At 42.1% G+C, this 12,455-nt stretch overlaps 1 protein-coding gene across 1 annotated transcript in view; it reads left to right on the forward strand.

Annotated features, from left to right (window-relative positions):
• The first annotated feature begins 209 nt into the window (after positions 1-209).
• Positions 210-12,455, forward strand: part of TDO2 (tryptophan 2,3-dioxygenase) — a 40,145-nt gene continuing 27,899 nt past the window's right edge. Inside the window, 4 exon segments of the mRNA XM_033940325.1 lie at positions 210-368; positions 545-653; positions 7,446-7,536; positions 10,418-10,488. Coding sequence (XP_033796216.1) covers positions 334-368; positions 545-653; positions 7,446-7,536; positions 10,418-10,488 — 306 coding nt within the window. The 5' untranslated portion in view covers positions 210-333.

The following is a 12,455-nucleotide window of genomic DNA, read 5'->3' on the forward strand; positions in this document are numbered from 1 at the left end:
AGTCACTGTGCCAGTGGCAGCCTGTGAAACAGAAGATTTGTATATCCTCCCCCTCCCCCCACTATGTTTATACTCATTAACTTGAAGGAGTTAATTTTGCTGTATTAGGTTACCCCCTGCTCCAGTTTTACTGACACAATAGCCAGAGGTGTAAAGAGAAAGTATAAAAAACGGGAGGTGGGGGGTGGTGGTGCAGAGAAAGTAAATAATCAGAGGGATGTGTGACTGTCAGCAGCCCATATAAAAGCTTCTGTGCATCCGGGCAAAGTTAAGCAGAATATTTTCAGGAAATAACCCACTGCATGATCCAGAAAATTATTTTCCACAAGCATCATGAGCGGCTGCCCTTTTATGGGGAAAAAATATCAGTAAGTAATACAAATTATTCATATTTTAAGATAATTTGCTGTTAAACTGGACTACCTGCATGCACAGAACTGCAACAAATTAATTTTTGGCTGCAAACAATGCTCCATCCTGTCCCAGTTATTAATGTCCTTTCAGTAAATTTGTCTCTCTCTCCTTTTTCCCTATTTTTATGTAGGTTTACTTTTAATAAATTATCTCTCGAGGACAATGGAGAGGAAGATAAAGCCCAGGAGGGACTCAATAAGGCCAGCAGAGGGGGTCTGATCTATGGAGACTACCTGCAAGTAAGTGGCCAGAACTGGCACTGCCCTGCATTTTCAGAGGATCTAAACCCCCAGGTTTCCCTGCTCTGTAGCCTCAGATCCATGGCGAAGAAGCACATTCAGCACTTCTAAAATTTCACATACCTAAGGATTTGGGCAAATCTCTGAAAAACAGCAGGGTCTCCTTTTTTTGTGTGAATGATTTTGTTTTAAGACTGTTCAAATTCTTCAGTGGGGGGTAAGATACCCTGCTGGAACACAAATGCTGGAAGCCCATTATTTCAGACTGGCATTCCTGACCAGTGGCGTAGCGAGGGTGAGAGGCCCTTCCCCCACCCTGTACTCCCCCCCCCCCCCTGCTCCTTCCCTGGCCCTCCTGCCGTGCAAACATGCCTCTTCCCTTCCCCCATACCTCTTTAATGTTCCTGGCACGAGCAGCAACCCTCAAGCTGCTGCTCGTGCCAGCGTCGGCTCTTCCTCTGATGTCATTTCCTAGGCGTGAATCCAGGAAGTGACATCAGAGGAAGATGCTGGCGCGAGCAGCAGGTTGGGGCTGCCGCTCGTGCTGGGAACGTTAAAGAGTTACGGGGAAGGGAACGGATGCGCCTGCGGTAGTGGAGTCGGGGAAGGAGCCGGGGGGGGGAGGCGGAGCGTAGGATGGGTGCCCCCCCTTACTATGCTATTGTTCCTGACCCTATTACTGGGCTCTTTTAGTAAAGTGTGCTAGAATCTGGACTTAGTGCATAGTGCATCTTAATGCTGGACTTTACTGGACACTAAGGCCCTCTTTTACAAAGACGCGCTAAGTGTTTTAATGCGGATTTAGCGTACGCTAAATCAATGCATGCGCTAACCCCTAACGCGTCCATAGGATAGCATGCACACGTTAGTATTTAGCACGTGTTTTAGCGTGCTAATATTTAGCATGCGCTAAAAAACTTAGCGCACTTTTGTAAAAGAGGGGGGTAAGGGGCTGATTCTGGAAGCCACGCCTGCTGTGTGTCAATCACGGACAAGTGCAGCTTCCAAAATCATGGTGAGCTGGAAATGTAGGCAAGGGTTAAACAGGCCTACATTTCCAGCGCCTAGGGTCCTGTCAGAATTGTGGCCAGCGACACATAGTGACGCTGAACTCTGGCACTGTCCCTAAACACGGCCACTTCAGGGCTTCAGCGTCACTAGGCGCCGCTAGCTGCCAGGGACCTAGGCGCAGGTCCTGAAGACTGTGTAGTGGTGGCTATTTTTGTTTTTACAAAGGTTTAATTGGGTTGTAATCGCGTGACCAATTATCAAGCCACTTAAACCCAATTAAACTCCTTATGTTAGACACCGGTAGGCGCGATCTAGGCATCTGCCAGCACCTAACGTAAGGTGACTTGTTTGTGAATCTGGGCCTACGGCACCTAGAAAAACTGGCGCTGAAAAAAACCCATTGAGCGCTATTCTATAATGGCGCTTAAAGTTAGGTGTGGTTTATAGAATATCGCTTATGCCCAGAAACCATGCCTAAATTTAGGTGCATCCATTTGCACCAACTGAAACATAGTGCAAATCCTCATAAATAAATTCAGCGCGGATCCTCCTTATGTGTGTAAATCCAAGCAACGCCTCTGATCTGTCCATGATTCTCCCATTTCCCGCCCCCTTTTTCGACTCACATAAAATTTAGACACAAATTCTGTGCCTAAATTAAATCGTGTAACTTTTAATTAAAACTAATTAGCATCAGTAATCGCTCACTAAGATACTTATTATTGCTCAATTAAATTGCACATGCAAATTGGACGTGCACTCAAATTTGCATAAGCAATTTTTAGCACCTTTTATAGAATTTGAGGGTGAGTCCAAATTCAGCATGGCAGTATTTAGACCTTTGTATTTTAATTTTCTGCATAGTCCATGCTAAAGGTCCTAGCATTGAATTTCCAGGTTCATTGCCAAGTTTGGTGTCTTACGGTCTGAGCATTGCCTCCAAGTTTATTTACATTTTAATATACTGACCATCATCAGTTTACAAAGCTAACAACATGAAAATAAAATGGGGTAAAAAATAATACATGAAGTAGATGAGGACGATGACGTACATGAGCTTGTGGGAGAGAGGGGGAGGAAAATTTTTAATTACATCATAAATAAATAAAAGTAATTGAAGGTATGAGAGAAGAGGAAAATATTCCAGGAGAGGGTGTCGCGTCATAGAAGCGGTTCATTTTGTAGGCTGATTTGCAGTTGAAAAGGGGTATTGTCAAGCGCTATGAAATGCGTCTTGGAATAAGAAAGTTTTTAGTTTAGTTTTGAATTTATCAAGAGAATTTTCTTGGCGAAGGTGAGACGGCATGCATTCCATAAAGTTAGGGCTGTTATGGAAAAGTTTGTATTTCTGGTGTAGTAAAGTTCCTTGATTAGTGCGACAGTCAATAAGTTCTGGTCTGCTGATCTAAGGGACCGTGGGGGAGGAGTAAGGAATAATGAGTTTATCGAGAAAGGCTCCACTGTCTTTATTCTGGAATATCTCGATCCAAAGGATTTTTAAACTTTGCATTGCATTTTTTAAAACAAAACAAAGAAAAAAAAAGAAAGATCTTCTTACTGTTCCTCAGCTCACAAAATTTAAGGGGCCTATTCCAAAGCCCATTTTTACCATATCCCCAACAAGTGCTTTTTTATTTTCACAGATCCCATGCTAATTCATAACCCCACTTTCTTTCCATGGCATTCTCCTCAACAAAAAAAATTTAAAAATTGTTTATGCATGAGTACCATGGGCAAGTAGAGCTTACCACAAGACGGTAAGTCTTTTATGACATGCTAAATATGAATTTGGGTTTAGCACAACGGCTTAGTACAACGGCTTCTAATTTTGAAGTTACACATTACTCAGCTTTCCACCCAGTAGCTCTCACACTTGGAAATGTCTTCCATTAGACCTACATCCTGAATTTTGTTAAGCACTCTTCAAGGCCAGTCTAAAGATATGGCTGTTTAGATCTACAGTATATTTATGTTAGACTCTACAACCTACATTCAGCCATTCTTACATTATACTGCAATTCTAAACTGTCTTCCTGGCTGGAGATGTGACGGGGAGTTGCTTTGGAATAAGAAGACTCAGCGTAACATTCTGTACTCAATTATATTCATTCTCCAAAAATGTATTTTTATAATATTTTAATTTTTTATGCCAGCTGTTTATTATTATTATTTGTGTGTATTTTATTGTGATTTTAAGATTTGTGAATAGTTTACATATTTCAGTTGACATGCAGTATATCAAATGTAATAAACCGTAAACTATAATAGTAATGCAATGCAAAGTTTTCATCAGCTGGGTTAAAACTTTGGAATGCTTTGCCAGAGCAAATGCGGTTGTGTGAGGGGAGCGCAATGTTTAAGAACCTATTTGGTATTTTCATTATTCTGATTCCTTTACATTGGATTGCGCATAGATCCCATCTCGCCAGAAGTTCTCAAAAATTAAAACTTATATTTCCTTCCCTTAGGGATAAAAACAGATCCATTAGGAGACCCAGCTACTCTTTCATTTTCAAACTGACAGAGCTTTGGAATAATTTACCGCTTGCATTAAGAAGTTTAGGACCCTTTGTTTCATTCCGGAAAGCTCTGAAGACTTTTTTGTTTACTAAGCATTTTGGACAGTAACCTTTTTCTTTTTAACTTAGAGGTTTTGTATTATATTTTCTTTACTGTTAACCAAGTTGAGCTCCATTTGGTTGATGACCCGGTCTAAACAACTAAATTTTAGTTTAGTTTAAAATTATTGAAGACTTGTTTGTTTATAAGTGCTTTTATGTGAGGGAGTGAGAGGGCTGAGAAGCAGAGCAGATGATGACGATTTGTTTTACTAAATATGTATGTATTGTTTGTCTTTTAAAGAATCATGAATGCTATTTGGAAACCGCTTAGATATTTTTGGCGGGATATACATTTTTAAAATACATGAATAAATATAATGTGGGTTAATTCACAGCTTAATGTGCCTTAGCTTAATTTAGGGGCTCTTTTACCAAACAACGGTAAAAAGGGTTATTTTTACATGCTAAGTCCATTTTTTCTGCTGAGGTAAAATGGCTGATTTTTCTATTTTCCTTATTAATGGCCATGTGCCAATTTTGCCATTAGTTCATGAGCCGCTACTGCCACCTATTTTACAGGTATCAGCACAGAAGTTCATGCCCCCTCCCTCCTTCCTTCCTTCTTTCCATCCTTTGTCTGAAGTTTGTGCTCCCTCCCTTCCTTCTGTGCCCCAACGCGCCTCTTCTCTCTCATGTCCCAATGCACCCCTCTTCATCCTTCCCTCCCTCTATTCTGTGTCCCAAGTTCGTGACTCCCTTCCGCGGGTTTTTACCTGTTGTGGCTGACTCCCTCCTCCCTGCCACACTTCTCTTCACAAAGCCACAGCCTCGTTTCCTACACACAGCCTGCGGCTGACCCGCATTAAACTGTTTTCTGGTATTGTACATGTTAGGTATTTAAAAAAAATATTTTTTACAAGGGAGCGTTCCATGGGCAGAGAATGGGTTTAGAAGCGTCAACCACCAAACACATTTGCATTTGCATGAACTGGTTAATGCAGAGTTACCACGAGAGTATTTAGGACAAGATTCTATATATGGTACCTGTCAGCCTAGCATTGCTAGCCGTCAGTATTTTGGGTCTATCTGCATCAATATTCCAGAGTCAGATTGATATAATGTCCCATAGGCCTCTGCTGACATTGGTTAGGCCAACAGAAAATACTGATGGCTAGCAATGCTAGGCTGACATCTTATGTGAATTCTGTGCAGGAGCATTTAGGGTCTATCTGCATCAACATTCCAGAGTCAGATTGATATAATGTCCCATAGGCCTCTGCTGACATTGGTTAGGTCAACAGAAAATGCTGACGGCTAGCAGTGCTAGGTTGACATCACCTAAGCGTGCCTACATTGTAGGTGGTGCTCTATGCGGTTGTCAATCAACTGCTAGGCGTCATTTATAGAATCTCCTAGTGGCACCTAATGTACCAGTACTTAATCTCGGACGCCTAGCAACACCTAAGTCAACCACGCCTATTCTTTACCCCTAACCACACCTACTTTTCAGGTGTTGTCAGATATTGAAGGGTGCTACGACTTAGGTATCGCTAGGTGCTACCCAGAGTTCCATGTGGAACACTTAATTGGTTGTATTTTTTAATTTATCAATTAACTTCAATAGCACAGTCAATTAGCATGCCATTTAAGCTAATTAACATAGTTTGGGTTGCACGCAAATTTTTGTTAGGCGGCCACAAGTAGTTTAAAGAATCTGGCCCTTAGTACCTCCAAAATAAGAGCTGGTAAGTCCTGGAAGAGGGAGGATCAGGGTTCCACCTCCCAGTAACCCCATCTCTGGGATCCTCTTCTTGAGAAGGAGGGTTGGGGCACCACCCCAGGTATATTTATCTTCAAATCCACATCCAATCTTTTTTTGAACTCATAGCACATATTAGGATCCCTAAGGAAGGCGTGTTCGTCAAAACACTGACTGTATTGGGTTCTCTTCATCCTATGCACATGTGGATTGTTCCTATATTTCTGAAATAGACTGAATTAAAACCTACATCAAGAACATCTCTTCCACAGTTTCTTTTGTTTTTGGTTTAACTTTTATCAGGTAACATGTGCTATTGTAAATCACCTTGAACCTGTACTGGAAAAGTGCGAACAAGAAGTCCTGATTAGATTAGACTATTGCAAACATTAGCACACTACCTGAAAAAAAAAAAGATAGTCGAAAAATGCCTTAAATACTGCTGTATTAGAAATGGGCTTAGTCTGCAGGAAGTCCCATGTTAAAATGCACTAACTGTTGGATTCCGTATACTGTGGCCAAAGTTACGTGTGCAAATCTGTACGAATTACTAATTTGCATGTGCAATTTAATCGGTTATGAAGCACCAATAATTGCCAATTAATGAGCAATTATTGGCATTAATTGGGACTAATTCGAATTTACACGCACTACTTTCTAAGCTTATTCTATAAAGTGGTGCGCTTAAATTCTAGTACGTGGATCTCAAAAGGGGACATGGCCAGGGGAGGAGTATGCGTGGCTTGTGGGCATTCCTAAACGTTGGATGCACTGTTATAGAATACCCCCAATCCACGTATAATTTAGGCACAGGCATTTAGGCCTAAATGTTAGTCATGTGGATGAGCGCTACACATGACTCTGTAAACTGGGGAGTGTGTGGCGCAGTGGTTAAAGCTGCAGCCTTAGCACCCTGGGGTTGTGGGTTCAAACCCAGGCTGCTCCTTGTGACCCTGGGCAAGTCACTTAATCCCCTCATTGCCCCAGGTACATTAGGTAGATTATGAGCCCGCCGGGACAGACAGGGAAAAATGCGTGAGTACCTAAATAAATTAATGTAAACCGTTCTGAACTCCCCTGGGAGAACGGTATAGAAAAAAAAATTAAATAAAGTGCCTAACTCCAGAGCGCCGACCTTTACGGTCCCAATTTTTTTAGGCGGTGTATGTAGAATTTAGCCCTAAGCCCATTTCCCAATGTGTTTTAGTAAAAGGGCTTCTGAATGTGTGCAAAAAAATGAATATCCCTAAAAAAAAAAAAAACCCAACCCATGGGGTTGATGTACTAAATCGCAAGGAACCTCACAGAAAAGATCTAGTACTGCAAAGGTTTTCTCCTAGTGCAGGCTCAATTAGACAATAAGGAATTGAGAATCCCTTAATTTATCTTGCAATAAGGTCTATGATAATTGTGGACTTGATCACAGGAGAGCTCAACTACACTTCCTTCCTTCTTTTAAAGCTTGACAAAATACTCTCTGCTCAGGAACTTCAAAGTGAGCTAAAAGGAAACAAGATCCACGATGAACACTTATTTATTGTCACACATCAAGGTAAGCAACAGCAACATCTGGAATCAATGTCATAGCTGGGACTCAGTAGACCCTGGGTGGGAAGACTAAGGTAGGCCTCTCCCATTTTGCATGTGCATGCCCCGCACTCTAGCCCTGGGTCCAGCAACCCCACCAGGTCCGGTCATCTCAGCTACTTACCTGCCTATGGGGACCTCCACAGCATCAGAGACAGCGCTGTAGGCTGTGTCTATGGCTGGCGAGACCTTTCCTTTGCTGCATGGGTTGCATTAGTGTGGTGGGACATAGCTGAGGAAAAGTATAGCCAGCTAGAGAGGCAGGTTTTAGAACTTTTTCTGATGCTGTAGATTAGAGCAGTGGTATTCAACCCACCTAGTCCTCTAAGTCAGTAGTTCTCAAGGACCACCTGGCCAGTCGGGTTTTCAGGATATCCATAATGAATATGGATGACAGAGACTTTGAAAACCTAACTGGCCAGGTGGTCCCTGAGGACTGGGTTGAATACTACGGGCTTAGAGGACTAGGTGAGCAGGTAAGTAGCTGGAGGAGGGATTCTTTAGTTAAGCTGTGGCAGATTGCTCTAAATATCTCAAGCAATAATATTTTTTGAACAATGCAGTTACATGGAGATGTTTTGATTTTTTAGATTATTGTGTTTTACATGGAAAAGAAAAATGTAGATATGAATGTTGTTTGGACACAACCAGGAGAGCCAGAGAAAAAGGGCAAAGAGCAAGTCAGACATTCCTGTGTGGCAGCTGCCATGTTATGTGTGTTATGATTGGGGAGGGAAGAGAGAAAGAAAGAAAGGATGCACAGTCAGAAGGAAGTGTAACCAGAGACTCATGAAATCACCAGACAACAAAGGTAGGAAAAATTATTTTATTTCAATTTAGTTATCAAAATGTGTTTCTATATTTTGCACTATTTTTTTCTGTTTGTCTGTAGTTGTTACTGAGGTACATTGCATATTTTAAAGTCATCTGCCTTGACATCTTTGAAAAAACCTAAAATATAAATGATAACATTTTCTCTGCATACAGTGTGCTTTGTGGGTTTTTTTTGTGGTTACCATTATGTATTAATAAGATTATATTGTGTGTATATGAAAAATAGATGGAAGAAATTGCATTACAATTAGTATTATTATTATGAGGGTGGAGTCAGGTGCGGAGTTTGGGTGGGTCAGGGGCTGAGTTTGGGTTGGATTGGGGCGGGGCTAGGGTGGGATTGGGGGGGCGGGACTGAAAATTAGTAGAAGTCCCGTTTTGAGGAAAAAAAATAAATGGTCACGTTAGGCATCTGTCCTTCAGGATTCTATAAAGGACACCTGTGTTCAATTCTCAAAAAATGCTTAGGCGGCTGCTAAGACTGGGTGTCCTATACAGAACTTCCCCCTGCATGTCATGGTCAGATGAAGTCCAAAGTGGTCAGTGCCTTTAAATTCACTGATCCCCATGGACTGAATATCATGAAGATAAAACATAATGGCAAGGTAAGATCATAAAACCTGTCTAGTTTTCATGACCACACAGCAGCTCTGAAATTCTCTGTGCTTTTCTCGTCTTTTCTTGAATTCAGATTCAGGTTGATTATCTTTTATGTGAAGTTCTAAAAACCGAAAAGCTCCGAAAACTGAGGGTTTTTTTTTTGAATGCTGATATATTACTAATCTATACAATAGCTCAGTATTGGCATCAAAAGTAAGCCCTGGTCCCCCACAGTGACCTTATCTCATTGATGTACCTCTGAGGTGTCCCAGGTGGTGATAGCAATTCATATTTGTTGCCTGCTGCAGCCCCGCAAGCTCTGCTCTGTCAAGCCCAGCTAGGGGAGGAAACAGGAAGTGATGTCAACAATGGCAGACTGTGGCACAGAGAAGCCTGCATGGCTGCAGCAGGCAATGAATATGAATCTCTTCGGCCACCGGCAAAACCTCATTCCAAAAACCGAAAAATTCAAAAATCCAAAAAGTCTCTGGTCCTGAGCATTTTGGATAAAGAGTCATAAACTTATACTATCCTGGTTTTGTAATTTGCAGTGAATTTTTTTTTTCCTTCTGTTTGTTTGCCTATATTTAGGCACCAGATATGTACATACATGCTGAATTTCCACTTAAGCACTATTCTATACATAAATGTATATCTTTTGAGGGTATAGTAGTTTGAAAAGTTTGGTAAAAAAGCAACATAGCCTCTATCGATGGCTATGCACGTAGGCTCCTCTTTTACTAAGGTGCGCTAAGCGTTTTAGCGAGCACTAAATCAACGCGTGCGCTAACTCCAGTGCATCCATAGGATAACATGCATGCGTTAGTGTTTAGCATGTGTTTAGCATGCGCTAATATATACCACGCACATAGCGCACCTTAGTAAAAGAATGGGGTTAGTCCAGTGAATTTCAAGTTTTTTTTCATAAGCTATTATTCCTAAGATACACAAAAACCTGGAAACTCGCTGGACTAATCCCCTCCTTAACTAACGTGTAGAATTTGTATGAACGTCAGAGCTGTTATTGCAGCTGCCAGCGCTAAAACCCACGCTACATGTTAATAAAGGAGGGGGGTAAGTGTATAGGCCTCAATGGAGACTACATTGTTTAACTTGATTTTTTAGCAAACTATTCAATCCACCCTTGTAGATAGCACAACGTTTTTTGGGCGGGTGTACAAATGGACATGATACAAGGTTATGTCTTCAAACATAAAGGGGAAGACGAGTAAAATGTACTAAAAACAAGAAAGGGAGAACTCCAATTCAAAATAAATCTAAACTAATCAAAGTTCAAATAATTAAAACATTCAGGAGCCATTCATCGTATCCAGCAACTAATCAGTATCTTTCCCATAAATTGTTTTATTTCTCTGTAAATAATCATAGTAACAATGATTTTCTTGTTTCAGCGTATGAATTATGGTTCAAGCAGATCCTATGGGAATTAGATTCCGTTCGGGAGATTTTTCAGAATGGCCATGTAAGTAATCTGCAAATTGGAACAGCAGTAGCTAATTTTATATCCTTCACGTTTGTAAATTTATTGGTAGAAAGAAATCAGTAATAGATCTTTTTAAAATCTTATTTTATTGGTTATAACCACAACATTTCATTAACACAACAATGAACATATGGGCCCGGATTCTGCAAAGTGCGTCCCGATTTTAGGCAGCTGCCTATATTGAAGGCGCCTCTGGGAGCCTAGGGAGGCCTGCAAGACTGCCTAAGCTCGCCTTAGGCTAGGTGGTAGCCTTATGTGAACCTAGGCGGCCCTATGCGTCTCCCTAGTAGAGTGGGAGATGCTTACAATGTAGACCAGCAAAATGCTGGCCTACATTGTAAGATACGGCCGCTATATCTATCACGGCAAGGGATATCCCTGCCACAATAGGTATAGCGGCCCCTGATCGCCATCAGGAGTGTCCAACCCCTCCTGCCGGAAGGCCGACCAACCTCCCCCCGATCGCCGGCAGGAGGGTGTCCAACCCCTCCTGCCGGAGGACACCCCCCCTCCTAACCCCCCATTGGACCTCCCCCCCACTAACCTTTAATTGTTGGATGGCCGGCCGGGTCTTCCTACCATCCGTCCGGCAGGCCCACCCTGTCAAAATGACCTGCCCCTTTCAGACCCATCCCCGATAAGCCTAAGGCCTGATTGGCCCAGGGTTTAGGATCCTGGGCCAATCAGGCCTTAGGATTATCAGGGATGGGCCAGAAAGGGGCGGGCCCACCTCATTTCGACTAGGTGGGCCTGCAGGCCAGACAGTAGGCAGACCTGTCCGGCCAGCCAACGATTAAAGATTAGTGGAGAGGTGATCTGGAGGGAGTGTTAGTGCGGGGGGGGGGGGTGTATCCAGAGGGGGTGTCCTCCAGCAGGAGGGGTTGGGCACCCTCCTGCTGGCAATCGTTGGGGGGGAACAGGCGGCCATTATACCTATCACGGCAGACCCTTTGCCACGATAAGGGTAGCGGCCGCGTCTACACTAACCCGGTTCTGTAACCGGCATCTTTAACATGGACATCGGTTACAGAAACGGGTTTATTGTCCCGGGCGTCCTATACAGAATCCAGGTCCCGATGTCTAATACAAATGCATATATAGTCATTTCATATCTACATCATACCTTATAAAAGCATCAAAACACAAAAAACATAGCAGTGAAAAATTATAAGACTTGATTTATTTCTAGAAGACTGGGTTGCACTAGTAAAATGCAAATAAAGGGGTCATATTAAACAGGAGTTAACTGTTGGGTCTGCTGAGAAAGTGTTCATAACATGATCAAATTTGAGCTAATATCTGGAAAGACATCGCTACAGAAATCTACTGTAGTGTCACTTTATTTTCAAAAGGGCTACTATGATAAAATGAGGAAAATTGTTAAAAAGAAGCTAAAAGGATCAGTAGCAAAGGTTAGAACTGTAAACCAGGTGTGGATGTTATTTAAAAATGCCAACATGGAAGCCCAGACCAGATGTATTCCACATATCAACAAAGGTAGAAAGAAGAGGAAACAAGAGCCAGAATAGTTAAAAGGTGAAGTGAAAGAGGCTAGTAGAGCAAGAAAAATTTGGAATAACTTGCAGGTTTCATGGCTCCACAACAATCTCTTCCTGATTGGGCTGATAACTTTTCAGCAGCCCCTCGTATGTACTGGGTACTACCTAGCTTCCGAAAGGATATGAAAAAAATAATAAATTAGGGGGGTCAATATTCAAAGGGGTCCTTTTTACTGAGCTGAGGTAAATGCTAGCGTGCACTTACCAAAGATTAGAAACGCTTATTACGGGATGCGCCTTTTTTGTCCGGTAGTAAATGGACACTTTAACGCGTGTACAGCGTGCTGAAAAAATAATTTCTATTTTTCTGCAAGGAAGCATGTCAGGGGGTGGAGTGGATGTGACAGTGCTAATTGCTGTGTGCTAATTGATTAGAGTGAGGTTAAC

The sequence above is a fragment of the Geotrypetes seraphini genome, chromosome 1, assembly GCF_902459505.1.
Source record: "Geotrypetes seraphini chromosome 1, aGeoSer1.1, whole genome shotgun sequence".
NCBI lineage: Eukaryota > Metazoa > Chordata > Amphibia > Gymnophiona > Dermophiidae > Geotrypetes > Geotrypetes seraphini.